This window comes from Planococcus citri, chromosome 1 (assembly GCF_950023065.1).
Source record: "Planococcus citri chromosome 1, ihPlaCitr1.1, whole genome shotgun sequence".
NCBI lineage: Eukaryota > Metazoa > Arthropoda > Insecta > Hemiptera > Pseudococcidae > Planococcus > Planococcus citri.
Window position 1 is genome coordinate 32,108,641 of NC_088677.1, and position 27,270 is coordinate 32,135,910.

At 34.0% G+C, this 27,270-nt stretch overlaps 7 protein-coding genes across 8 annotated transcripts; 4 read left to right on the forward strand and 3 right to left on the reverse strand.

Moving 5' to 3' along the window:
- The first annotated feature begins 928 nt into the window (after window positions 1–928).
- On the forward strand, window positions 929–3,740 carry LOC135831400 (uncharacterized). Its single transcript, XM_065343843.1, has 2 exons — window positions 929–1,408; window positions 1,508–3,740. The coding sequence occupies exon 2, from the start codon at window positions 1,617–1,619 to the stop codon at window positions 2,235–2,237; it is 621 nt and encodes a 206-aa protein (XP_065199915.1). The 5' UTR covers window positions 929–1,408; window positions 1,508–1,616; the 3' UTR covers window positions 2,238–3,740.
- Window positions 3,739–4,549, reverse strand: Sld5 (DNA replication complex GINS protein Sld5). The gene has a single exon (XM_065343841.1). It carries the CDS (start codon window positions 4,547–4,549, stop codon window positions 3,863–3,865), a length of 687 nt encoding a protein of 228 aa, XP_065199913.1. The 3' UTR covers window positions 3,739–3,862.
- Window positions 4,550–5,167: 618 nt separating this feature from the next.
- Upf2 (UPF2 regulator of nonsense mediated mRNA decay) lies at window positions 5,168–9,843 on the forward strand. Of its 2 annotated transcripts, none has more exons than XM_065343837.1 (4): window positions 5,168–5,419; window positions 5,560–8,207; window positions 8,296–9,215; window positions 9,565–9,843. In XM_065343837.1, exons 2-3 carry the CDS (start codon window positions 5,589–5,591, stop codon window positions 9,157–9,159), a joined length of 3,483 nt encoding a protein of 1,160 aa, XP_065199909.1. In that variant the 5' UTR covers window positions 5,168–5,419; window positions 5,560–5,588; the 3' UTR covers window positions 9,160–9,215; window positions 9,565–9,843. The 2 variants fall into 2 exon arrangements, with proteins under 2 accessions (XP_065199909.1, XP_065199910.1); XM_065343838.1 differs by having other exon boundaries at window positions 9,569–9,843.
- DCP2 (decapping protein 2) lies at window positions 9,830–11,950 on the reverse strand. The gene is made up of 7 exons (XM_065343839.1): window positions 11,672–11,950; window positions 11,331–11,490; window positions 10,922–11,134; window positions 10,592–10,854; window positions 10,369–10,522; window positions 10,199–10,295; window positions 9,830–10,122 (listed from the first exon to the last, which is right to left on the reverse strand). The coding sequence occupies exons 1-7, from the start codon at window positions 11,719–11,721 to the stop codon at window positions 9,962–9,964; spliced, it is 1,098 nt and encodes a 365-aa protein (XP_065199911.1). The 5' UTR covers window positions 11,722–11,950; the 3' UTR covers window positions 9,830–9,961.
- Window positions 11,951–13,328: 1,378 nt separating this feature from the next.
- RpL24-like (ribosomal protein L24-like) lies at window positions 13,329–14,415 on the forward strand. The gene is made up of 4 exons (XM_065343844.1): window positions 13,329–13,551; window positions 13,636–13,822; window positions 13,906–14,055; window positions 14,165–14,415. Exons 1-4 carry the CDS (start codon window positions 13,471–13,473, stop codon window positions 14,260–14,262), a joined length of 516 nt encoding a protein of 171 aa, XP_065199916.1. The 5' UTR covers window positions 13,329–13,470; the 3' UTR covers window positions 14,263–14,415.
- A 2,520-nt stretch (window positions 14,416–16,935) lies between these two features.
- Scamp (secretory carrier membrane protein) lies at window positions 16,936–20,519 on the reverse strand. Its single transcript, XM_065343840.1, has 9 exons — window positions 20,312–20,519; window positions 19,940–20,044; window positions 19,706–19,864; window positions 19,298–19,376; window positions 18,987–19,115; window positions 18,624–18,780; window positions 18,451–18,549; window positions 18,230–18,359; window positions 16,936–17,910 (listed from the first exon to the last, which is right to left on the reverse strand). Exons 1-9 carry the CDS (start codon window positions 20,369–20,371, stop codon window positions 17,737–17,739), a joined length of 1,092 nt encoding a protein of 363 aa, XP_065199912.1. The 5' UTR covers window positions 20,372–20,519; the 3' UTR covers window positions 16,936–17,736.
- A 2,322-nt stretch (window positions 20,520–22,841) lies between these two features.
- Window positions 22,842–24,454, forward strand: LOC135831402 (uncharacterized). Its single transcript, XM_065343845.1, has 2 exons — window positions 22,842–23,810; window positions 24,164–24,454. Exons 1-2 carry the CDS (start codon window positions 22,957–22,959, stop codon window positions 24,294–24,296), a joined length of 987 nt encoding a protein of 328 aa, XP_065199917.1. The 5' UTR covers window positions 22,842–22,956; the 3' UTR covers window positions 24,297–24,454.
- The last annotated feature ends 2,816 nt before the right edge of the window (window positions 24,455–27,270 follow it).

Here is a 27,270-nt window from a genome sequence, read left to right on the forward strand (position 1 = left end):
TTAACCTATTTTAATCCTCATCTCGATGACGTAAAACTCATAGGAGGGGGCACTAGGTACCATAGAAGTACTTATACTCGTATCTATGTTATATAGCTCATTCGTAAAATTACGACAGCAGCGAATATAGGCCTACACATTAAACGTAGGTCTAGGTAGTACCTGAGCATTCGTAGGTAAAGCAATAATCGCCATTAAGAGGATTTTTATATGGGGCAGCTCGGCACAGAGGGAAGGGGAAAATCATGTCGGCGCAATTAGTAGGTCCAGCGATTTTTTCGATTTTTCTTTTCTTTTCAACCACAATGGTTGAAAGATAACTTGTATAAGCCGGCAAAGTGCCTGCGATTACAACACGAAGACTTACGTAAAATAATATAGCCACCGAAAAGAAAGGGAGGCATATAGCGAACTGCAGAATGAATGACGCTCCGCAATCGAGTACGAAAAATTATTTCTACCTCTAATGATTGTTCGTTGAACTGTGTCTAAATATTATCCAGCTGTTGGAATTGTCTTTTCTCTTCTTTTACATAGGTACCTCGCTCTTATACCGCTTACATATGCAATCGGTTTATAGGCCTATGTTTTAATGAAATTCGCGACCGCAGCCGAACGCAACTACCTACATTAATCCAGAAGTGTCTCGCATATGCCTACAATACCATAACCAAATTTATTCTAATTAAAGCGACGAAGCGATGACGAATGGAGAAAAAACTCGCACGCAAAGTAAATCAGGAAATCGATGGTCAATGGAGAAAAAAACAAAACAAAGACTGGAGGATAGGTAGACGTGCTCATTAGCATGCTGCGTGCAAAAGATCTGCATGGTAAGAGATGTATACAGAGGTAGGTAAGGTAGGTAACAGATGATTAAATATATCAAAGAGGCTGAGGCTGAGTATATGGCGATGCACTATACACTATACGTAATGTGCGGTAGTATAATGCACTTCGGTGTTTAGAGTTTACCTTCCACCACCTCCTCTTTCTTTTGATACCGTAGAAAAATGAACCGTTGTAAATTCACTACATTTATCTGTGCAGTTGGTTATTTAACTCGAAATCAAGCGTGAGAGAACCGAGAAGGCGCTCGGTTATAAATAATCCTACGTAATATAAATGATAACTCGTTTGCTGGAAGCTTTTTTTGTGAGCGTTGGGTTTTTTATTGTTCGTCGAGAGGTCTTCCACAGCGTCGTCGGTCGTTGTCGTCTGCTTGGTAGCAATTGTCGCCGTTTTCGTGTATGTTTTAAATATTCGCACGGTTCGGTTAGTTTTTTTCCGACTCGTACGTAGGTTACATCTGTATACTATTCGGTTCTAAATTCTCTATACAGTGGTTACTTCGGTTTCGATAGTTCTCGTTTCGTATGTATTTCTCGAAGTACGAGTATAAGTTGCGGTAAGTACATCTCGTTCGAGTGGATGATTCGTTGAAAAATTCCAATAGGAAATTCACGACAAGTTCACATACATACTTTTGTTACACGCTCGCACGCAGGTAGCCGATTGATCATCACACATGCGAATGTCACAGCAGCAGCAGCAGCATCAAAATAATCAGCAATAATCGACCTCGGTAAAAAGAGCACTCGAAAAACGAAACGACGATGAAGCCTTCATTATGGACGATTACGGTAATAATAATGTTTTTCAAAACACCGCTGCTGACACATGCCGAGCAACAGAAGCTGAAACGTAAAGCCAATAACGCCGCCGCCGCAGATCCATCGCAGCAGGAGAATTACATAATAACGCACTACGGGTTAGAGTATTATACGCCGGTTACAGAATCATCTTCTTCGGTGCAAATGCATAACGACGGATATTTCACCGCCGAAGTCATACCAGTTGATCCGAAAACTGGAGAAGAATTGAAAACCATTAATAATCTTTTCGTTCCGTTGCATACCGGTTACTCCATCGGTGGCCATCATCAGCCAGATAAACAATACGCCGTCGCCAACGATAGGAAATCTACCAACGATCACCAATCGCAACCTACCAATATTGCTAAACAAAAATTCGATAAGAAATTCAAGTATAAGAACGCCGACGCTGCTAAGAAAAATTCAACGTTACGGGCCACTTCTCAAAGCGTCGGCGCCGGTTCTGGTAGCGGCGAAGATAACAAATCTACTCGTAAGATCAATGCCGATGATAACAGCAAGCGAATAAAACAAGTTTCAACGGTCGTCGCCGTCGATAATGTGAAATTTCCCGCTAATTAACGAATCCTTTTTGTAAATAGGAATGTGAAAAAAGGACCAAGTTGACCGCAGCGTCAGAAAGGGTTGAAAAACTTTTCGCGTCCAGAGAACGCGGAATTTACGTAATGATGCTGCAAGCTCGTCGAGTATTCGCCGGTGTCAATAACCGAGGATTAGAAGAAGACAGCGAAATGGTTCCTATGACGATGAGTTTCTTATGTCGATCTTGTTGGTTGAATTTTTGAAACCGGTTTGGTAGTTCTCAATCAGCTGCGAATGAATAGGTAGGCCTATGCCTATCTATTTAATGGAGGTGCAAAATTTGAAGTACCTATTTTAATGATTGATTTCAACTCCAAATAATAAGGAATAAAATTGTGATATTTTTTTGAAAATTTTTTAATTAATAATGTATTAATAAATGGTTGAAAACTCTAGAACCGATTTCAACCTATCAAACTGGTTTTAGAAATGTGAGAATGAAAACAATCGACTTTTAATTGTAAATAATTCTGAATTCAAAACCATCCACGTAGGAACAACTCAACCAGTTTCAAAATCATTCAAACGGTTCCACAACATGATTTTTATCAATTGTTCAAGGAGCAAAAAGAAACTTTCTGATTATCTTTTAAAACGGTTTCAATATCTAGAAGTAATCCTAAAAATACTTTGGTTTTCAATTGAATATTTAAAAATTATCAGACACTTTTTGAGAACCCCCTAAACCGGTTTCAAGATCATTGACTCGAGTTTAAAAAAAAAAACAAAGTCACAACTTCACAAGTATGAAAGGGTTGAATTAAACATTTTTGCGTTAATTATCTGCAACTTTTTTTGATTTTCATTGTACAGAATTAATCAAAAACTTTTTGTGAACCTCTCGACCGGTTTAAAGATTATTAAACTGATTTTGGAGGAATTCACAAATAAAAACTTGATTAATGGTCTCTCTTTGTCTTGTCTCCATATTTTTTTCTAATTTCTATTGTTCAAAATTTACTAGAAATTTTTTGGGAACCCTGAAATCAGATTAATAACTAAACTGGTTTTAAAAATTCACAAACAAAAAAAAACTACCCTATTGTTGATTTTTTTGGCAACTTTTGTCAATAATTCTATTAAATTGTTCGAAAGTGAACACGATTTGTATGTTTGTGATTACCGAGTAAACGAGACAGAAATTTCAACGATCGATATAGGAAATCTTCTTCATAGAATATTCAACATTTTCAAACCACTTTGCGATCTTCATCCAATCAAAGGTTATTGACCCCGGTACAAGCTTATAATGAACATACTGTAAAAGTGTAAAATAACGAATAAAATTAGTCATGTTATGTGAAATGGAAAGCAAATGTGTAGTGGCAATGAATGGGAAGAATGAAGAAAAACAAACATCACGAAGGGATATGTTTGGGCTGAAGATTATTGTAATATTTTATTCATTTCTGGAATGCTGTAAATATTTGTAAACATAACAATACGAAGATGTGATGAAATAAATGAAAAATGAACAGAAAACACTTGAAAATTTTGTAATAAATAGGTACCACCGCTACAAGTACAACAATAAATACGTTTCTAGAAGCACATTTTCATTCATCTAATTCGCGTAACAAAAACATATAGCAAAATTGCATCAATTAAATCAACTGCACGGTATCATTTTTAACGTTATCAGCAATAGAAACATAAGGTATTATGTATTGAGTATTCTCATCGAGTGAAATCTCTTCTTCGTGATTTTCAAAAACATCCCTAACGATCACATTCGGAACCGTAGCCTTTGTACGACAGAAAACATAACTATTTAAATTCGGTTTAATACGTTTCTCGTTGTTTTCTAACTTTTGTAAATTCCACGGCATTTCTTTTAGTACCGTATCAAAATGAGTATCTAAATTTTCAACAAATTCGACAGCGAATTTCAATTCGGAATCAGACAAATAACGACTATCCGGATCTCTAACAGCTTCTTCTTCCAATATACAGGATGCAAATTGTTCTATTTTTTTCAAACGACATCTAAGGTAGCTCGTTACTATGAATCGTATTCGTTCTAATTCAATTTTATGAATATCTACCTTGATATCTCCTTTGGGTAATCGGTGAATATTCGATTCCATGTACTTGATTTGTTCTAACATGCAATCGACAAATTCCATTTTATGAGGTAATATTTCCGGACATAGTTTTTCATTTTGCCACGCACTTTCCAAAGTTTCTAAGACTTTTTGCGCCGTCATATCTTCGCCATCGGCTTCGACGTCGCCTTCGCTACGATCATTTGGAAGAAAATCGTCTTCCATATCTGCGATGTCTAAACTCATGTTGTGGCCTGAAAAAGAAGATGAGTTTTGAGATTTTTTTTTTTCGTAAGTAACAAAGTACAACGTGTTGAAGCAATTTCGAGCTTACCGGCGACTATTCGTCTACCATCTACCAATGGAATTGTAAACTAATGAATTTAAATTGACTATTTCTCGGTGACGTTGAATCATCCGGCAGTTGAAAAGCTTCTTTTCTCGCAGATTTCAGCGTAATTTCTTGCAAAACTAGAGTAATCATTCATAAAAATTAGGACGAGGAGTGATAACAAGACAATAGAATAATAAACTCGAAGACAGCTACCTTTTCTATTCAAGACGAATTCTCAGAACATCGAGTAAATGAATCAGTATTGGAGCAAGATCTAAAAAATGAAAATTGTCACGAAAATATTTATAAAATACATCGGATATCACCGGAAAATCTAAAAACTTAAAAAGCGCGAAAAAGCAACTTTTCTTTTTCTTATCAGAAGTTTCCCACAAAGCTCCTGCATAAAAGAAAATACCTGAAAATACAAACCTCATACTAGAAAAAAATCAGCTAGCGTTCATAGCGGATTTTTTTGAAACATCTTTTTGAAAAATTTCTCGCGTCGCTCTCTTCCTTGATCCTCCCAAACTTGAATTTTTTTATCAATGTCAAAATTTCAAAAACTTGGGTTTCGAAGTTCGAATTCAAAACCAAAATAAATAAAGCAACTCGAATTTCTGTCAAATTTCGAATAATTTATCGTTAACCTACGTCGTATTCTCGTATTTTTATACACCGGAGTATTCACGTTGTAATTCCGTTGAAATTGTGCATCAACTATGGAGTAAACATGTGCAATCATTGCGCACAAAACCTTTAAAATACACTGACTAATCAATGTAAGTTGAATTTTCCTATTTCATTATAATTCACTCGTAGTACTGCTCGAATCGACCGCAATTGATTGAAAACTTTTTTCTTAATTGATGTTTTTTACACAATGGTTCATAACTTTAAAATCTCTTGTGTATTTCTGCAGGAATTCATCAACGTATAGTCTTCTGCACCATGGAAAAAGACATCGAAAAGTCGGTTGAAGAGGAAACCCTTCAAATGAACGAAACGTCCGCACCTGAAAGTAAAGAAGAATCTGATACGAGCCAAGTTAACGAGCCATCCAATGATGAAGTCCCCAAAGATGATAACGATGCGGAAAACCCCGTCGAGGTTGAAAATACCGTTAATACGGAAGCGCTTGAAATTGAAGAACTTACGTCGTACATTCAAGAATTGAATTCGAAACTTTCGCGCAAAGAAAGTATTCGTCACAAGAATCAGACCGTAGATTACACAGAAAGCACCAAATCGAATAAGGATTCTAGTTTACGTAAAAACCGAGCGTTTGTTCGTAAGCTGAAAACATTCACCGAATCTCAGTTAGACAGTTTACTATCTGAAATGGCTACTTTGAATATTGAGAAATACATAAGCGAAATAGCCGGTGCTTTAGTCGAGGCTAAGCTTAAAATATCTGATATACCAGCTGTCGTCAATTTGTGTTCAAGCATACACGAAAACTATCCGGAATTTTCCAAGATCTTTTACGAATGTTGGCAAAAATTACTCGTGGTGAAAAAAGACGAAAAAATCGCTAATCCGAGTAAACTTCGTGTTGATCTGCGCTTCTACAGCGATCTAATATCCTACGGCATATTCCCTCAAAAAGACGCTTTGCCTTTACTCGGCAATGTTTTGACTAGTTTGATATCGATCGACAAAGAAGAACATAACTACAGTTCGATCATACTAAGCTTTTGCAAACATTGCGGAGACGATTACGCCGGTTTGGTGCCTCGAAGAATACGCGAATTATCTGAAAAATATAAAATGGAAATACCTCGCTGTAAAATTCTATCAGCGGAGAAACAAAAAACCGTCAAATCTTTATTAGTCGATTACTACACTTCGTTGTGTATCAGTTTGAACAAGGAACACAAAGATTTACGCATGTATGAAAAACAAAATAAACAAATTTTGCAAACCAAAGGTGAACTGAGTAACGACCGTAAAGAAAAGCTAGAAACTATGCAAGTGTCCGTTCAAAAGCTTTTAACAGTGGTGCAAAATTTCGCCGAAATATTAGACGAAGATATGCCAGTGCTACAGAGTGAAAAAGAAAGCAAAGTGACGGACGAAATGACTCTGACTGAAGAATGCATGGACATGGGTCCTGCCGTTAGTATTTGGGACGATGAAGAAACGCAGAAATTCTACGAGAAGATGCCTGACGTGAAAGAATTTTTACCTCAAAGTAAGAAGGAGGCCGACGCTGCTAAAGAAGCTGTTGAAGCCCCACCTGAAGAAATGTCCGATGAAAAACTCGACGAAGAATTCGAAAAAGACGACGTTGTTGAAGAAGATAAATCAGCCGAGGTTGATGCCGGCGAAGACGAAGCCGGTGTGAATTCCAATTCGAAAACGCAATTGGAAACGTTTCTCAATCATTTACCCAATTGTATCAACAAAGAGATGATCGATAACGCTGCCATTGAGTTTTTGATGACTCATAATAACAAAAATTATCGTAAAAAGTTAGTCAAAGCATTGTTCAACGTTCCTCGTACCAGATTGGATTTATTACCGCTGTATTCTCGTTTGGTTGCTATTTTACACCCGGTTATGCCTGACGTCGCTAATGACTTGGTTCATTTGTTGAAAAATGATTTCAAACATCACTTCCGTATCAAAGATCAAATTAACATCGAGACGAAAATCAAAGTAATTCGATTCATCGGAGAATTAGTCAAATTCCACATGTACCCCAAATACGAAGGATTACATTGTTTGAAGCTGCTGCTGAATGATTTCACCCATCATCACATCGAAATGGCTTGCAATCTGTTAGAATGCGCCGGCAGATTCTTCTACCGTCACGTGGAAACTCGGCAACGTACCAAAGTCTATCTGGAGCAAATGATGCGCAAGAAATGTGTCAAGAATCTAGACAATCGTTATGTTACGATGATCGAGAACGCCTATTACTACGTAAATCCACCCGAAACTGTTTCGCGACCTGTAGTCCAGTTACCAACGTTACATCAGTTCATACAGAAAATATTGTACCAGGACTTGAATCCCAACGACGATGTCGAAACTAAAGTTTTGAACCTGATGCGAAAACTCAATTGGAAAGATAAAACCACTTCAGATTTTGCCATCAAATGTTTAACTCACGCTTGGAACGTCAAGTATCAGAATATTCGTTGTTTAGCCAACTTACTGGCTGGTTTGGTTGAATATCAAGAATTTGTTGGCACCAGAGTAGTCGATGGAGTTCTAGAAGATATTCGTCTCGGTTTAGAGTGGAATAATCCTCGTATGAACCAAAGAAGAATTGCTATGGTCAAATACTTCGGTGAATTGTATAATTATCGAATGGTAGAGAGCAAGGATGTATTCACATGTTTATATTCTCTGATTACCTTCGGTGTATCGACCCCTCTGGACCCTCCTGGAAATACATTCCGTATACGATTAGTCTGCGTACTACTAGAAACATGTGGACAGTATTTCAATCACGGTTTGAGTAAAACTAAGCTGGACTGTTTCTTCACCTATTTTCAACATTATTACTGGTTGAAGCATTCGGAGCCTATTTGGACTGCTGATAATAAATTTCCGGTTCAGGTGAGGTTTTGAAGTTGGAAAATCTATGACCCTCCCCATTTTTTAGTAACTCGCCATTAACTCCCTTTTTAAATCTTTTTGTTCATAGATTGAGTATATGGTACGAGATATTCTGACCGGTTTACGACCTCAAGTAAAATTATCCAAAAGTTTCGAAGAAGCTGAAGAAAATGTAAACGATCTGCGGAAAAAATTGATCGCCAAGTGGGAACCTTTCATTAAACAAACGAAAAAAGAAGTCGAAGGACAGCTATCCACAATCATGGAAACTGACACCGAAGCTAAAGAATCCGACAGCGCTAAAGAAGAACCCGACGAAGGTGATAATGCGGAAGAAAACGAATGCGACGAATTTGACGAAGATGAAGAAGACGACGAGGAATACGAAGACGATGGTGAAAACGTTCACGAAATGATGTACCGAGAACCGGTTCGTGAACGTAGAATAGATCTCGAAGACGAAGAATTTGCCGAAGCTTTCGATAAAATGGTCTCCGAAGATGTTCAAGATAGATTACGCGAAACCGTTAGGCCTCAACAGATGGATATATCTGTGCCGTACAACGTGCGTAATACGTTTAAAAAAAATTACGAGCAGTTGCAAAGTGCACCCGACGAATCGCAAAAATCCAGCGTCAATTTCGTCGTACTGCTGCGTAAAGGAAACAAACAGCAGTATAAAAATCTGGAAATACCTTTGGATTCGGATCTGGCTAAAAATCTCAAATCTCAAGAGCAAGCTGAAAAAGTTGAGTTGGAAAAAGTAAAACGCCTAACTTTGGATATCAACGAACGCCTGGAAGAAGAAGATTATCAAGATCAAATACAGGCCTATACCCAAAAACAACTACCAGCTCAATCTGTACGAGATAAAAAGAAGAAATACCAGCATCAAAAAGGTGTTCCAGATGCAGATTTGATTTTTGGAAAGAAAAGATTTCTGCATAAATGAAAAACCCGAAAAATCTGTTGGGAAAATTCAATGTTGTTTGCGTTACTACACGTAAGGTAGGTTGAAATTTCAATTTTATTTTTAGTAAGGGACTATTCCTGTCCATTTGGTGGGATATTTTAACCATTGCTGATTTAAGATAGAAAATGGGGAGTGCATATTCGCAAAAAAAAGTTCATATTTTTTAAACGAATTAATCACTTCTTGGGTGATGGGGAGGGGGGGAGAGGTCTGCATAAATTTGGTCTTGGTCCATTGTTTAGATATTTGAAGTTGAAATTTAAATTGTCGTTTACGATGTTTAAATTGAAGAAGAACGTCCTTTCATGTTTTCCAAATTACCTGAAAATTTTAGTTCTCTCTCAACTAATTTAATCGAATTTATTTGATTTTGATTTGTTTTAGGTAGAAATGTTTGGGAAGTTTTACTACGTCGAATAAGTTTTCGTTGTAGTGGTGCGATAAATTGACTTACTCGAGTGATCTGTTGAGAAAAACGTGAAAAAAGAGGAATAAGAAGTTTCAAGTTGAACGGACGAGATTTCATCTTCTGGGACTCTGGGAGTCGATCACTGCTACGTCCAATTGAGACATTGTTAACGAATTTAAAATACGGTGAACGTTTCTTTTTCCTTCTTATGAAAAACCATGATAAATAAATAAAACGTAATGATTGAAATCAAAGTGTATCTTCTTCGTTATAAATCAATTTTTAAAAAATCAGTCGCGGTAACTCCTTGTACAAAAATTCAAATATCGTCACGAAAACATAGTCAACTAAAAACACAAAGTCTAAGATAAATTATTGTAAATGACGAAGAATTCTTTCTCTATCGAAATGAAAGTTTTTCCAGTGTTCGGAGCCGACTTCTAATTGTTTCTTCAAATCAAAATTATTTTTACGATTCAGATTTCGTTGAAAATTTCGTAATTTTTTCTTCGATAAACTGCCGGACTTCGCATCTGGAAAATGAAATTAACGTAAGTATTTTTAAAAATATAGGACGTAAAAAAACGAATATTTTGACGATTATCTTACCAGAAGCGCTTAAATTACTGAATGATTGGTTGAATTCTTCCGTGGTATCCATTTCAGAATTATACGAACCACTGAAAGACTGATCCATTTGAATAATCTGAAAAGCAATCGAAATATAAACGTTTTGAAAATTTACTACGTAGGGAAATAAAAAATGTAGCTGTACTCACTTTATTAACAAATTGCGACTTTCGTTTGTCGTTCGGAGTAGGCGGTTTCTTCGTTTTATTATTTGGGTATTCTGATTCAGATTTGCGTTTTGATCGTTCGATACGTTTATTACATTTTCTTCTTTTCATATCCTCGATCCAGTTGATGATTCGCCTGAAATGAATATTCTCGTCAAAACTATATCAATAGAATTCTCGCGAAGATGAATTCAATGAAACTCACTTCATGAAAGGTATAACCATGAAGAAATATCTCGTTCCGTGTGTTTTAGCATTCGCTACAATATCTCTTTTAGAAATCGGCAACTCTTCAATTGGAAACCATTTGACAGCTTTAATTTCACCTCTAGTCTGAGGTTCGAATGTGATGTTCTTATTAATACCGACGATAAAATATAATCTATTCAGCTGATCGTGAATAGTCGATTCTACATATTCATCCGGCTGAATTAATTTCGTAATATCTAAACCAGTCTCCTCAAATACCTGAAATCGTTGACAACATTAAAAACCTGCACTTGATCCCAACAATCGAACACATTAGAATGCATACCTCACGACAAGCACAATCCACAGGATCTTCTTCTTGATTAACTTTTCCTTTAGGAAAACCCCACGAGCCCATAAAACCTTGTACTAATAAAATATGCGAAAGTGTGTCATCTATCAGAACTGCTCCGAAAGTTGGCACTAGTTGTTTGTATTCTCTCCACTGGTTATAAATACTATCGATATTAGCTTCGTACTTTTTAAGAAATGGAATATGCTGAAAAAAAAACAACAATTTCATTAAATTGTGTTTACGTGTTCAACAATAATGACAAGTTTACAGATCAAATGACTTATTTAGGTCATTGAATCTAGGGCAAATTGAACATGACATCAAATTTTGTACTTCGCTACCCAAATAAGTCATTCATCTGCCAGTATTGTTGTTCATACGCACACTACTTCGTAATTACCTGAAATATATAGATGAAGAATTCTTTCAGCTTGTAAGGTCTCAAAGATGGATTTTGAACGCAATAATAGTCCAAATAGAACCAATGAGCTAGTTCAATTTGAAATGAAACTCTATTCAATCCGGTTCTCTCATTCTTCGGAATATTGATGATGAATCGACTGCAACAAAATGAATTTATCAGCGATCAAACTTGGATTTACTTGGATTCGACGACAAGAAACACTAGCGTATTTTTACATAGATAGGAGATTTTTAAGTTTGATTCTATCGCTCAGTGGCGTCCACTTATTACGAATAATAACAGTTTATTTAAGTTGAGCATAGAATGTGAATGAATACCTGCTCAAGTCGTCCAAAATTTCTTCTGGTATCTTTGACGTACCGGACATTTTTTTACACCATTCGTGGTACGGTACCTCACTTTTCAAATTGATAAAACAACAATAAAAACTAGGAATTAAAACAATAAATCTTCGTAGTTTCAGATAAAATTACGATAATAATTCAAATTAACAAAATTAATTCGATTTTTTAGTACAATCGAAGGCAAAATTAATTAAAACATCCTTTCGCATTTTCTTGTTCGTTGAGTTGTGTTCTTGATTTGCTTATCAACAAAATTTTCCAAACAACAACAAGCAAACAAGCTTGTTTTTGTTTGTTAATAGGTTTGTTCGTTTTTAACCAGGTTTCTTACCCGGGTAAGGTTAAATCCAGAGACCTGTTATAGGTCTTTGGTTAAATCAGGGGTAAAAAGTGGAGAGCGGAGTAAGGAGAGTAAGGAAAGTGTAGACCCGGTTAGACTGAGTAATAAAAACGAACAAACCTAATTTTTACCTGAAATTACCTAGCTTTTACAGCTACACTTCATTAGAGGAATAGGTCCTGCAAAATGGCTGTCGTAATTTTAGTGTTCATGACGTCATAGCATAGATTTTCGTGATGTAAATAAACTTATTATCTTTCATTATCTTCATCTTGTGTTTTATTAGTATTTTCTCTTCATGTTTTTCAGCTAATTAAATAAATTAAGCTCGTAAGTCGTAGTAAACAATTTGTAAGATGGAACCATAGTTCAATAACGTGTGACCGCTGTGGTCATACATTTAAGCATAAAAAAAAACTTGATCAAGCATTTACAGCTCTGTATGTATGAGTGAACAAAAAGATAGTAATGGTAACGGTAAGCGATAATAGGTACTTCAAAAAACCATGTAGGATGGGAAAAACTCATCATAGTCATCATAAGTTCTTGTCTTACTATGCTATTTTCTTACAGAGATGAAAACCAGAAAAAATCGAAATCACATTTTATGTGCTGTCTGTAAATATCCGTCGGCTTCGATGAAACAATACCATTCGCACTTATCTAACGTACATCAAATTTCCACTCCTATTGAAACTTTGAATTTTGATTCTGAAAAAGGTACTTTTTGAATGGTACCTCATCATAGTCGTAAGTCAAAACGGAAAAAAAACAATACTCTTTTATCTAGCGCTGCTGAAAAAGAGATGAGAGAAAAGCTTAAATTGCCGATCAATCAATGCTAATTCACAGACTGGATGATCATACGTATTGATTTAGCTTGTATAGATATGATAAAGTTTAAAGTCTCAAATTTCTTTTCATCGTTTTATTGTTTTACTTTTACATATATGTTAACTACCTTTTACGAATCTAATACGATTTTTTTCCTTTTAATTTTAATAGAAAACCGAACCAAAATACTGTTTCTTTACTTATTCAAAATGTTATGAGCTGAAGATAATTGATAAAACTCTTCCACGAAGTGATAAAGGAGTGATGTCAAAGCTCTGCTTCGATAGCATCTGTAGTTATGACGTCACTGACTATCCCTGGAAAGTAGGACCTATTCCTCTAATGAAGTGTAGCTAACGTAATGTGTTTTTGATTTTCTGTAATTCTTGAGTAATTACGAAAATTGTAGAATGATAAGAAGCTCACACGCAAACGTCCTTTCTGTTTTCAAATTTTGTGCTGTGTGCTGTGCTGGACGATAACTTCACACGTGCGAGTGTTTCGTGTGTAGTTATTTCTCTTTTTTATGTAATTTGTTAAAATTATTTAAAATCATTGAAGTAAATTTAAAATATAGTGTTTTATCTCAGAAATAACAATGCGTATTGACGCTTGTTATTTTTGTTCGAGTAAAATTTACCCGGGCCATGGAATGCACTTCGTCCGAAATGATTGCAAGGTAATTACTAATCCAAAGCTGTAATCAGTAAAATGATATTATAATTCTTTTCAACACGTTGATTCATTCATACGATCATCCCAGGTGTTCAAATTTTGTCGTTCCAAATGCATGAAAGCATTCAAAAAGAAGAAGAACCCGAGGAAAGTAAGATGGACCAAAGCCTATCGAAAAATTGTCGGAAAGGAATTATCAGTTGACCCCTCATTTGAATTCGAAAAAAGAAGAAATAATCCTGTAAAATACGACCGAGAATTCTGGCAGAAGTCTGGTAAGCTGGTTTTCCATTTAAATGTATTGTTATGAAAGACTCGAACTTGATTAATGTTCGAAAATTTCATTCTGTTCGTGTAGTCGAAGCAATGAAACGTATTGATGAGATTAAGAGCAAAAGACAAGCCGCTTTCATTATGCAAAGATTACGAAAAGGAAGAGAAATGGAGCAAAGAAGAGATATACGAGAAGTCCAACGTGATATGTCGTTGATAAAATCTCCAGCTGCAGGTTAGTTTGATTATTCCTTATCTTAATTGTACACTTTCATCTCTGTAGAGTATTTTATAAGCTTTTATGCTACTAATTGTATTTTGAAATATCAATTTTTGTTATTTAGGATTGAAAGAAAGACAAGCTTTAGCGGAACAGATTGTAGAAGAAATACACGAATCAGACGAAGAAGTTGAATTGATCGCAGAAATGGAGGAATCGTAACCGTATTACTGAGTAAGGACTTCGAGTAAGGACTTCGCGTATTTACTTTGTTGTATATTTATTTTCATTTTTAAATCTTGCATATTTATATCAATGTATGATTTTTATTATCTCATGTCTTTTTTCGTGTAAATAAACCATTGAGAATGGTTAGACTTTTTAGTTATCATTGCTTCTATTGGTAATGAGCATTCCAATTTGCAACATAATAGGGCAATTTGATTCTTGTGTTGGACAGAACGAATAGTCTGTGCGCCTAATTTAAAGCTGAACTTCGACATAGTTTTCGAAATAAAGCTTTGGATGATTGATCTTGAATTTTGATTTTGGAAGCCGAAGTCTCATTGGCGTTTCTAAGTAATTGATAGCATAACGAAAGATGAATGTGAGCCCATTGCAATTTACCACATCGGTATCTGCAAGCTAGTGATTCCCATACTCTCAGAAAAGTATTGCTACGAATCGGTATCAGTATTGAAAGGATCGATACCCGAATATCCGATATTTTTCTCCGTATTATGCTCGTTTTTGATATTCGGACACAACTCAACGTGGAATCAAAATTAAAAATGGGTTTCATTGATGTGTGAGCTAATCTTCGATTGAACAATACCTATTTTTAAAGGGAATTATTTGAAGAAAAAAAAATGAAATTCTACAAAAATTGATGAAAAAAACGAAGCAAAAATGAAATATTGATTTGTCTAAACCGTGAAGATTATTGGAATTCAAAATATCTTTATTTCAGTTCATTCATATTTCATACACTTTGAGATTATCAGCAAGATAATATGTACCTTGAAAAATCAATGTGTATGAGACAGCTCTTAAAAAAACTCATAGGAAGTCGTATTAACTAACAAACAAATCACAAAAACGTAAAATAAAATAACCAAAAATCAACCATCGAGGAAACAAAGTGAACTATGCATAAACTGACAAATTGAGTAAAATGTACATGTAACAATCGAGGTTGTATCTTTGAATGTTTTTTTAATAGCCTGTTTTTCAGCGTCAATAAGAAATCCGTAAATTTGAATTTTTTTTTTCAAAGGCATTTTAAGCGAATGTTGCGTTTCCAACTTTTTGTTAGAGGGTTCCTCGCTTTTAACGTTGCTGACTTTTGATTTTTTTCTTCTATCGACTATCCATCGACAAACACATAAGAAATCGGATTGATGGTTTCAAACTTGATCCAAATAAAAATCTCTTCTCTTCTCTTCTCTTCGTAAATTGAATAACGTCCGTTTAGTAGCCAATGTTTGCACATCACAGATGCTTCGAACATCATCTCATATTTGATCAAGAATCTTATTTGCATCCACACCACCAGCAATTTTTCCTGTAAAGGGTACATTGATATGAAATGAATTATGTACATGTAAGTACTAGAAAAAGTCGAATGTTTGCAAGATATAAATTTTCAGGTTCAAAGTCTCAACCTGAATTATTGAATTATCAAGCTGAACTGCTTACTTCAATTTTTTCATAAAGTAAAAATCATGCAATTTAGAACTCTTAACAGTATCGTACTCAATAGAAAAGTCACTCAAAAATTCATTCTGTCCGATGACTTTTGATCATTTTTATTCAAGCATTTACCTGCAATCATCGCACGTTCTTCTTGAGTTAAACGACATCTTTCGATATTTGATCCATGACCAAAGTGTGTTTTACAAAGCGTAACATAAACACCAGTTTCATTTTCGTAGACACTCTGAAAAGAATGGCGAAAATTGAGCGATTTCACGGATTAACAGATTTTATGATAGTATTTTTATGTAATACCTACCATTGAAGACGGACAAGTGGACTGTATTTTATCACTGCCTTGACTTTTTAATTTCCTTTTCCCCGTAGATTTAGAAATGAAGTACCCGCTGCGGTGACAAAAAAAATACGAACGTTTTTCACCTTTGTAAATTTGGTAGGATTTCTTCACGTACCAGCAAATAGTTTGTTTTTCTACATTTTCTTTCCATTTTTGAAATTCTGTGCAGTACACAAAAATAACAATAAAATTAGATATCATCCGAAGAAAATTACTATTTAGAGTGTGAACGATAGGAAACTCACCAGAAAATGTTTCAAATCGATGTTTTTCAGTTTCTAATTGTACTTTGTGAATGTTTTCGATATGATTTCTAAGAAAATTCATATTCACAAATGTCCCCATACATTCCGGACATTTGATTTTCAAACTCATATTACTCCCTTTGCCATCACATTTTTTTTGATGACGAACTAGATTCTGCTTATGGACATATCTATTGGAACATTTATCGCACACAAAACTCATAATGAAAATATATAAAGAACACGAACAACAATAGACGACAGAAAGTAATTTCAATTTCATAATTCACACTCGTTTCGGCGGAAATATCACAAGAAATTGATAAGAAATGCAAACAAAACAAACATCGAAAAAACATACAATGACGTCATACGCATGGTGACGACTGAAGAGAGACGAGAGGAGAGATGCAGCATGTGCACGATTCGGTGTGCTCTCGATCCGCTCATTTCTTGTGCGCAACCTGCATTTTTCTCGAAAGATGCAAATCTGTTATTTTCAAATGTATGCACGTAATTAGGTAATTAGATTTTTTATGCTGTAATTTGCTTCAAGCCTGAAAAGAGTATTTTTAATCGAGGTCAAGAAATGATTACTTATGTAATTCTTTTACTTTATTTTAACTGCGTAGGTATATGTAGGTAGGTATTCGTTTTTCGAATTTTGGTACTTATTCGTTGTAAATATAACACTTTCTTTGGTCTGATACAAAATCATTACACCGTTTTATTATAAAATAATGAAATCGATCGTTTACCATATTACAATAATAAGTACCAATTACTAAATCGGTTACACTTTTTATTAATATTTATTCAGTATTAATATTCACATCAAAAAAACGGCCAAAAATACGTTAATAACTTAAATAACTAATTCAAACTAGCACGAATAATAAAATGTGAAAACTAATTAATTCCATTATGCGTAGGTACTTATAACATTTTAACTCAAAAGTGGCACTTCGATAAAGAATGATTTTAGAAGTGACAAAAATGATATAACAACATTCGCTAACATAAATCCATAATATTTCTTATAAATCTATTTAAAATATACAAAAAAAAAAAAGTAATCTACAACTATCGGCGCCGCGTAAGGTAATGCTTGAAAGAAACAAAACGTACAAAGAAGTAAAACACGAAAAAATAAAACACTTAAGCTACGAACGGAAAAAGATGATGAAAATTGAGAATTTGTACGGTTTAGATGAAGAATAATAACGAATAAGCGATCGGTAATAATTGACATCTACGAGAACAGTTCACGTGATGAATATTACGCACACGTACAAGCTTGTTGGAGAAAAAAAATTAAACAGAAAAGTTCGATTATATTAAATTTGCAGTGCATTGAAATTCGTAAACGTTTTACCAGCTTTAAACTTAATAACGGACTCAATAACGATTAGATGGCGGTTGCTGAGACTGCGCTGCAAATTGTTGACGTACAGCTGCTTGGGCTACATTAGCTGCTGCCCCGCGGACGTGTTCGTTGCGGAAAAATCCTTCGGCGAATTCGGCTTGAGCTTTTGAGAAGCTTGCTCCCGAGCTTCGATAGATGCGATGAATCTGTAAAAAAAAAAAAAAAAAAAATACCAAGAACGTAATTAATACATTAAGAATGTATCGTATCAATCGATTTCTCCAAAACAGTTCACTCGCACACGTTCGATGAATGATTACTAATTACGTGACGGCAATTCCAAGAAATGAAATACGATACTTTGTTCTTTGTAATTCAACACTACACGAGCGAATTAAGAATCGGTATCATATTTCAAGGGAAAAATATATGTGAGTAATATTGCAATCTTCACAAACGTAAAAGTGAATGTTTTACAATTTTTAAAGAACCGAATAAAAAAATTGAGATAAAACTATAATCAACCTTTGAAATTAGATATAAATCGGCTGCAGCGGCTGCCAGAAATCCCAAAGCAATGCACAGAATGATTATACCAACAAGGACCCTTTTCGTGGTACCTCCATCAAGTAACGGAAAAGCTTTCAATAAACCACTGAAATAAACGGAGTGTGGCGAGATTAATGCGAAGAACTAAAAAAAATAATTACTCATTGATAGTTAAATTAAATTACAGTTCAACTCACCAATAACCGCCGGAAAAGCCAAGTCCTTGCATCAATGACAGAACCATTTGGAAAAAGAAAATGAAGAAGAAAACCATAAAATTGAAAGAACTGTCATCCCTGTAATTAGGAACACGTTTTTTATTATTGTTATTCGGTAAAATGAGCAATGATCACTAAACATTATTACATACCTGAATGCTTTATAGCCAGGACGAAACCAACATAAAAACGATAAAGGAATAAATACTGCACTATAAACTATTGACAAGAAAAAATCGGTTATATCTAAACCAACGAGGTTCAACCACACCGTACCGAATACATTAGCCAGAAGTAGCGCGGCGTGAACTGAAATAAAGAATAAATATTTAATATTTTTAGTAATTCAAGTATCGATTTAATTAACGTTAAAATCATCTTCCAATGTGGACGTAAATAGAACCTAGCGCTTCATGAACTTCACTCAATCGATATCTTGAATAAATAAAAACCCCCCATGAAATGGCTGTATGTACCTCGAGTTCCCGTGAAAAAATAAGTAAGTATCTACTTACATTGCCATAATTTATAAAGCTGAGTAACAATTTTCTGAAATTCTGGCTGTATTTCTACATTTATATCGAGATAGAAACACGGCTGCCAACAGCAATTGTCTGGTAATGGAGGCCAATTATTTCTTCGAACTGAAACAAATTCATTACGATTGTAGAAAAAAAAACAACGTCGATGTAATTATCAAAATAAGGAAATCTTCTCTTTAATAATAAAATAACGAGTTCGATTTTGCCAGCGATGATAAGGAGCATAATGATAAAATGTTATCTGCGCCGTATTTAAAAACAATAATTAAATTTGTTCAACGCACCATTTACTTCATTTCTTCTTAATTCTTGTTCTCTTCGTTCTAACTCGGCGGCTTTTCTATCCAATTCTTCTTGCCTCCGCTAAACGCATAAAATAAAATGAGATGAAAACACACGTCATCTATGTAAAGTAGAATTAAATATTATCTGCCTTATCTCGACAGTGATACTATTGTCTTATTATCAACAAGCACAATCGCTGACTGGTATTTACATTACGGGTGTCAATTATAAAATGGATATCACACACACTACTGAAACCTATACGTTAAAATCAAAGATAATAATTCGCAACGACATACACAACGTAGCGGAAAAACAGAGACCAAAATATATACATGACACATACAATATCAATAGATGATGTAATGGGATATTTCGATTAAATTCAAACACATTCTTCGAATTACCTGTAACTCTGAAGTGGTTAAAGTAGGTGCTTGAATTTGTTGACTGGATTTATTATAAGCGGGAGGAAGTGTATTTGAGACATCCTGAGATGTAGGAGCCATAACAGCTGGACCAGCACCAGGTGCATATTGAGGGGGCGGATTTGCTGCTCCGCGTACCTTGAAAAATCAATATTCTCGTAAAAACGAAATAATTGTTTTTGGCATTAAAACATCGTAATAAAATTGAATTACAGTTCCAGCTCGTTGTTGTGAGGTAGGATCAGCGAACGGATTATAGTCGTCTAGTCCTTGCTGAATATTGGTAGGTTTTTTGGTCATTTGTTGAACAGATGGGTCCTGTAAGCACACATCAAATAATTAATTATCATTTATTGGTCAATCGAAAATGATATGGCGTAATTCTTCAAATTGATGCAAACCGCTGAAATGAGCATAATCAATAAATACAACATGCGATAGCTTAACGTCTGTTGATCGTAAGAGAAAAATTTATTTCGAATGCAAATCAGCGGATCATCGAAATGGTAATAAACCCATAACTGAGAAAATATATTCATATGTAATCATGCAGAGTAATTATTTTATGCAATCAAGCGACCATACCGCAAAAGGATTGTCCACCGTCGGTTCGTTGTCGAACGGATTATCATCAAAGGCTGACATTTTTCAAAAGTGTATTCCTATTAGATTTACTTCACAAATATACTAATTTAACATCGTTCATAATAAAACAAAATGAGCAATTAATTTAAACATTTTTTTCTCAAAAGAAATATTCACCAATGACGCATACATAAAACTACATTTATCAACTTTAGAATTTGTAGATTATTTTACATCACAGAGAAAATATTGCAGAATGATTCTAACTGATAAAAAAGTTGTTGAATACATAGTTACATTAATTTTCCGGTAGAAGTGTTCAGGTCGCTCACTCGCTCATGCAGCATTCTTTTTTTGTTTTTTTAAAATAATTAATAATTAATTATTTTATTTCAAATTATTGCCTCTGCGTCTGCATGCTCTGCGGCTCTGCCTCTGAAAGGCCTGTTTATGGTAATGGCGGATTAGTGGTACTGGTAGAACTAGAAAGTACGGGGGAAAAAAAAAGTAGACTAGACTTTCCGGTTCCGCAGCTTTTTATCAAACACACAATGACACAAACACACTAATAAAGTAATAATGACTAAACACAGGGCTTTAATTTAATTAACATTATAACGTTTTTTATTTAATTTATACATTATAGGCCTGTGCTGTGTGCTGTGCAGTGTGCAGAGAAGAGAGTGGAGCTGAGCTGAGCTGAGAGTGTGAGAAGGTGAGAACTGAGAAGGGAGACTGGGAGAGTCTCTTCCGCCCCTCCGGACCCGAGCTTTTCTTTGAGGTGGCCTGTCGCCACCGGCTACCAGTGCTAAGAAGTAAGAAATAAAAAATAAAAAAAATTTACTGAAAGGGTCCTTAAAAAATTTAAATAAAAATTAAAAAATTAGCTCAATCAGACCTTTTTTGCTCTTCAGATTTTTTCCCAGGGCCGAGGCTGAAATTTCCTCTGCATGGCCCTGCCCTGATGCGATGCTCTCATGCTCAAACTTCTTGACATAATTTTCTGTTTAGGGATCTAGGGATCTACATAGCAATTCACTCCTGCGCTGACGCTGTGACAATAATCGGTATGCTGCTGGTCTCTAATTTATCATTCATCGTGTAATGATAGATCGATCGGTGTTGTTCCTTTTTGAATTTTGACAAAGCCAAGTATTACGAATCATTCTACTTCGTATATAGGTTTAAGGTTTAGGAGGTACTTACGTATAAAATGATCAATCTCTCTATCGTTCCCACTCGAAGTAGTCGTTTTAAGGAAAGTGCCTGTGAAAGCGAAAAAACTAATTCTCAAAACATATGTCAATAGAATAGCCTATACGTACGATTTCAAGGCGTAAAAAGTAAAAATGATATTATGTTTGTAATGTGGCAAATTTACAAGCTTTTGCGTTATCGACATTTTGAAACACCTAAAAATGTTGTTTTTCAAATGAATGATCAATGTTTATGCAGAACTGGATGAACAGTAATTCAGTGTTTCATTTCTTCCTGATTTCATCAGAACGGAGAAATATGTATTTCGAGAAAATATGTGCGTAAGAAAGAAAAGTAATCTAGACTAACCCCTCGATACTGGGCGTGAAAATCCTGACAATTAAAACGCCCAGTATTTAAAAAAATGTAGGAAAAAAATGACTAATAATAGGGCGCGTGTAACATCTGAAGTAAGTAGGCGTTTTCTTGCCATCAAAGTTGTTGTATTGATGCAGACGTCATCATAAATAATACATACATTAGGCATAATACATGCGACATTTTTCTAACCGGGTGAGTTTGTTCTAACACGCTGCTTGATGTGAAAAAAATAAAATCAAATAAACATAGGCTCTGAAAGTTTGGATTGAACGCTGATGAAAAAAAAATTGACCATTCTAAAAAAAAGACCAAAATGACAAGACACGAAGATTCAATACATATTATCGATAGAGAATACTATTTTTAAAATTTTCAAGATGAACGCGATTTTTAAAAAATTCCATGAAAAATGTGATAATAATAGTAACGTCTGAAATTTGTTATATTTTATTTCTTTGCGATGTACTCGTACGTTAAAATACGAGTTACTAGAGAAATTTAATAAATATTGCGACAGCAGTTGACAGTTTAATTAGCATGTACTTTGTAATTAACCATGAAAAACTCTAAAATTTGATGAAATTGAAATACTTATTTCAAAACAACGGTAAGTCATGTACATTTTATATTATTGACACTTGGCTTAGATTTAGAATGAAAGATATATTGCATGTATTTTCGTCTTAAGTAGGTACTTAGGTAGGTACTCCGTATTTTTATTTTTTTATTATTCGAAAATTAACCACATTTACCGCATGCATTTCTAGGTTGAATGTAGACAGAAATGCAAGAAAACATGGAAATTAATTTCAACTAACCTACATCCTTTACTTTTTAGAAATCCACAACATAACATTCATATAGGATTGATCGATGCATCATGTTCTCTTTATGTGTTAAATGAATTTAATTTGGAATAAGATCGTGTTTTATTTTTCGGTAGGTTTTTTCATTTTTCTCAATAACGTATGATAAAAGAAGCTAGATACATGTACTCGATTTAAAAAAATATAATATTGAAAAAACAACTTGATTACTAGGTACCTAGGCCTACCGTAGTGGCTAAAATGAAAAGACAAGTTGTTGAAGTAATGGCAGCTCTTTTACGTTTCACTGGAATACATTCGGAAGAAGGCAAAGCAACGACATTGAACGAATTGAGAAGAATATCAGTCTACGTATTTTTTCTATCCTACGGTTTCCTAGGCACGACGATGTTTTCAATAAAAAATGGCGGAGAGTTCTACAACTTTGTCATTCCGACTGCCTATATTGGAGCTTTAACGGTACTAATGACGGGAGTACTCTGTTTATTTCATAATAAAAAGAGAATCTATCGCATGTTAAAGCATTTGGACGATAATGTTTTTACATATTCAGACGAAGTGAATATTCAACCAAAATACACGTGGCTTTTCGATGAAAAAAATATCATAACCAAGTTCATATTAGTCATGTGTTATGAGATTACCGGTTACATATTTGTCTGCGGATCTCCTTTCATGGGATATTTTGTCACTGGTCACATGAAACCCGAAATTTATCCTGGATGGACTCCGTGGACAGTAAACGGAACGGTGACTTTTTGGATGACATACGTGTCGCAAGTCTGCGTCGTTACTACTTCATTATGGGGGTATTATATAACCTTAACTTACGTTTTGTTTATAATTATTGAATTTATCAAGCAATACAAAAGGCTTGTCGTAGCTGTGTCCACAATTAATCTAAGAGCCGAGCGATCATTGCTTGAAAAACTGAATTTTTCAAATGCATTCAATGAATCGGCATTGGGAGACATAACTTTTCAGCGAGCTAATTTCCATCATAGCGATATCAAAAAGGAACACATTGTTCTGTATAATAGATTGGTTCGGGAAAACATCATAATGTGCGTGAAACATCATCAAATGTTGAAAAAGTAAGTTGAACACGAATGCTAATTGCCAGTTGCATGATTTATTCACGTGCTGCTGATCACTTGATTTTCTTGCTTTTATTGTTTATCGAAAAATGATTACTAGTTATTAAACTTTAATAAAGTCAACCAAAAAAAAACTAGTCTTAGACTTTTTTTTTTTTTTTTTTTTTTTGAAAGTAAGTACCTAGAGCTACGAACTTACAAAACACAACTCACTGCAAATTTTTGGATTTTAGCAAAATTACCTATTATTGTCAATACATCATTTTTTTAGAGAGAGAGAATTCTTACAACTTGTTAATTAATGTTCAAGTCACAAAGTACATACTTACCTATCTGTGAATTGTTTTCAGAACTTTTAATTTATTTAAGCCATGGTTTACCGTTGCATTTTCTATCGAATTGGGAGCATGCATGTCGACTTATGCTTTAGTATTTTACTGTCTCTTAGAAGTAGGTTCGCTAGTTTTCCTTTTAAAATCCTAATTTATCAAAAAAATTACTTGCCATCATTAAAGCATAATACCTAATTTGAAATATTTTTACAGGTAAGTGATTTCGAAAGATTAGCAAGTTTGATTGGTGTTGCCTTTGTCGCTATTGCAAATCTTTTCGCGAGATGCGTGATAGGAGAAATCTTCTCTTCAATGGTAAGCTTGATTGAATTTTTAATCTTATTTCAATATGAAAGTAAGTTATTAATCGGCATACTTACCTATGAATTATACATTATATAGGTAGGTAAGTCATTATCATTATAGTACACCCATAACGAAACAAATTTGCGTAAAAACTTGGTTAGGTACCTATTTAGGTAATACCATGTAGATATGCACAAAAATCGAAAAAATCGAAAAAATACAATTTCCTATCCAAGACATCGAACTGAAATTCTTGGATTCGTTTTTAGCGAGCAAAAGGCAAATGTCCTTAAAATGCACCCTTTTTGTAATTTTATTTATATTTTTTGAAATTTGATTTTTTTGACCAGATTTTTTTGTGAAAAATTGTAGAATAAGTAATTAAGTAAGTACTGTAGGTACTTAATAAGGTGAGGGAAAAATCTACATACAACTACAAGTTACAGAATGCCGTGAAAACAGCGTAAATTATTGTGATGCGTTCTCACTCATTTTTTTTTCAATTTTGAAAAAGTATGACCAAGTATACCTAGGCTCAAATGAGACCCCGTTAATAATTTCAGATCCCTCTATAAGCCCTCTTAGAGGGTTATTATCAAAAAAATGAATAAATAAAAAGGAATAAAATAAAAAATAAGCTACCTTGGATGGGTACTTTGAAATTTTTTTATTTTTTTTATTTTGAAATAATAAGTACCTAAGTAAGTATATTATTTGTGTTGAGAATGAATTAAAAAACCTCCTTCCAACTCTAAAAAAAATGAAACATGCAAAATAAAAGGACCGAAAAACCTCGTATAAAACTTAATAATTTAGTGGTTCTAAAAATACACGCGGGAAGATAGTTTTTATTCATTTTTAACCCCATGTACAATTAAAAAAAATAAAAATAAAAAACGATACTTACTTTTATTATTTTTTTATTTTGAGGAAGGAATACCTCGAGACAGGGAATTTTTTTCAAAATTTCATAATCTATAAAGTTTCAAGAGTCTTTCTATGCATTTGAGAAATTGTAAATGTTTTTCAGAGTTTTTGAAGTAAAAAGAAAAGTGCAATTTTTCTAAAATGTACATATATAAAGGGGGTGCCTATATTTTACATATTTTTTGAAACCTTAATAATTATTTATTTATTTATTTATTTTTTTGAAATTCGACTTGAGCACTTTTTCGATGTTCTAAACTGCTTTCCAATATTTAACAATTTTCAGATCTCTTATCTCAATATTTTTCTGATCAAACATTTTATTTTTACTTGTTATTTTGTTTTTTGTTTTTTTTTCTCAAAATCGGGCTTTTAAAGGTGATTGTAATTTAAACGTTAGTGGAAGTGATATTTTCTGGAATAATACCTGTCCTGACATTCAATCTTTAGTTCCTTACGCAATTTTTGCACCAATTTTTTTTTTTTTTTTTTTTTTTTATTTGAGAGAGCTGCCTTATAGGTTCTCATTGCTCTGGAAAACAAAGGAGTGAGATCTATGACTGATTGACCAAAAAGTTACTTTGTAAAATAAATATGGCAATTCATTAATACCTAATGTGAAATGATAGGCTTTGTTTTTATTTTAACAGAATGAACTGATTGTAAGAGCAACATTTTATGAAACCGATTGGCCGAATCAAATAGCAGAAAATAAGAAATTGTTAACGATTTTCCATATGCAAGCAAAAAATCCTTTGAATCTTTTCGGCTTCACTATTTTCCAAGCTTCTTTACTTACGTTTTCAAATATTATCAGAACTTCGTACACGTATTTAAATTTAATCAGAGCTTCGCTACAAAATTAATTACCTATTAATGTAGGTACCTGGTACATATTCAACTGAACATCTTTCAAAGTGAACATGCAGATCATCACATCCAGAAATAATTTCAAGCAAATCTATCCACACATTAAAGATAGGTTCCTAGATACGTACAACTGTCTATAATCTGTATCCATCTACTACGTTCTCGTAGTTAGTTAGGTAGGTACTTACATTTTAATTTAAATTCATCAAGCAGGCTAACTTATACGGAGAATCAAGTTCATAAATCACTCTTGTGTGAAAAAAAATTTGAATTTTTTCGTTTTATTACCAACTAGCCTATAAAAAAATAAACACCGTAAGTACTTAATAATCATTTTGTATCAATATTTTAACACCTAGACGTAGAGGTACCTTGTTGAAATGCTGGCAGCAATACTTCATTGCATCATTAGCAAAAAACGCAACTTTTTTCTAGCGAATCTTGGAATAATTAATTTGGAACTAGGTCAGCGTGTACATATACATCTAGTACCTACATATTACCATCATTTAAACAGTTTCAAACAAGCTGCTTAATGAGATTATGACACAAAAGAGGAAAATAACAGTTCCTCTAGGTCTCTTATACCATGTTTTGTACTTTTAGATCCATACTGACTTACATCTTCGTTATTCTTTATTATTCTCGACGAATGTAAGTATATGTATAAAACGAATTATGTCGCAATTTGTTTACTTTTATATCTACACAGAGTGAAATTATTAGATACACTTATACCTACCTGATGTATTCCATTCAAAATATTTAGCTGGCGAATAACTCGTTCTTTATGATTTTATAATATGGTTATAGGGTACAATAGATTTATAGATTATCGTTTTTTTATTGATATTTGTGACATATATCAGACTATAGATACCTACGAATATTTGTATGTGTATTTGATAGGTAGTTAAATTTGAATAAGATTTTTTCTTCTTCGATGTCTTCTTTTTTTCTACGAAGAAAGTGAGCATCTTGAGAGATGATTGACAACGAAATAAAATAATAGTTTAAATAAT

Bases quoted from the DNA above. Each gene is read 5' to 3' on its own strand.
- LOC135831400 (XM_065343843.1), top strand. From the start codon at position 1,617: ATGAAGCCTTCATTATGGACGATTACGGTAATAATAATGTTTTTCAAA.
- Sld5 (XM_065343841.1), bottom strand. From the start codon at position 4,549: ATGAGTTTAGACATCGCAGATATGGAAGACGATTTTCTTCCAAATGAT.
- Upf2 (XM_065343837.1), top strand. From the start codon at position 5,589: ATGGAAAAAGACATCGAAAAGTCGGTTGAAGAGGAAACCCTTCAAATG. The intron at 8,208-8,295 runs GTGAGGTTTTGA...TTTTGTTCATAG, and splicing joins ATAATAAATTTCCGGTTCAG to ATTGAGTATATGGTACGAGA.
- DCP2 (XM_065343839.1), bottom strand. From the start codon at position 11,721: ATGTCCGGTACGTCAAAGATACCAGAAGAAATTTTGGACGACTTGAGC. The intron at 10,523-10,591 runs GTGAGTTTCATT...TATTCATTTCAG, and splicing joins ATGGTTATACCTTTCATGAA to GCGAATCATCAACTGGATCG. The intron at 10,296-10,368 runs GTGAGTACAGCT...ATTGCTTTTCAG, and splicing joins AGTCGCAATTTGTTAATAAA to ATTATTCAAATGGATCAGTC.
- RpL24-like (XM_065343844.1), top strand. From the start codon at position 13,471: ATGCGTATTGACGCTTGTTATTTTTGTTCGAGTAAAATTTACCCGGGC. The intron at 13,552-13,635 runs GTAATTACTAAT...CGATCATCCCAG, and splicing joins TCGTCCGAAATGATTGCAAG to GTGTTCAAATTTTGTCGTTC. The intron at 13,823-13,905 runs GTAAGCTGGTTT...CTGTTCGTGTAG, and splicing joins AGAATTCTGGCAGAAGTCTG to TCGAAGCAATGAAACGTATT.
- Scamp (XM_065343840.1), bottom strand. From the start codon at position 20,371: ATGTCAGCCTTTGATGATAATCCGTTCGACAACGAACCGACGGTGGAC. The intron at 19,116-19,297 runs GTGCGTTGAACA...AATTTGTTTCAG, and splicing joins AAGAAGAAATGAAGTAAATG to TTCGAAGAAATAATTGGCCT. The intron at 18,360-18,450 runs GTGAGTTGAACT...CGTTTATTTCAG, and splicing joins GGCTTTTCCGGCGGTTATTG to TGGTTTATTGAAAGCTTTTC.
- LOC135831402 (XM_065343845.1), top strand. From the start codon at position 22,957: ATGAAAAGACAAGTTGTTGAAGTAATGGCAGCTCTTTTACGTTTCACT. The intron at 23,811-24,163 runs GTAAGTTGAACA...AATTGTTTTCAG, and splicing joins CATCATCAAATGTTGAAAAA to AACTTTTAATTTATTTAAGC.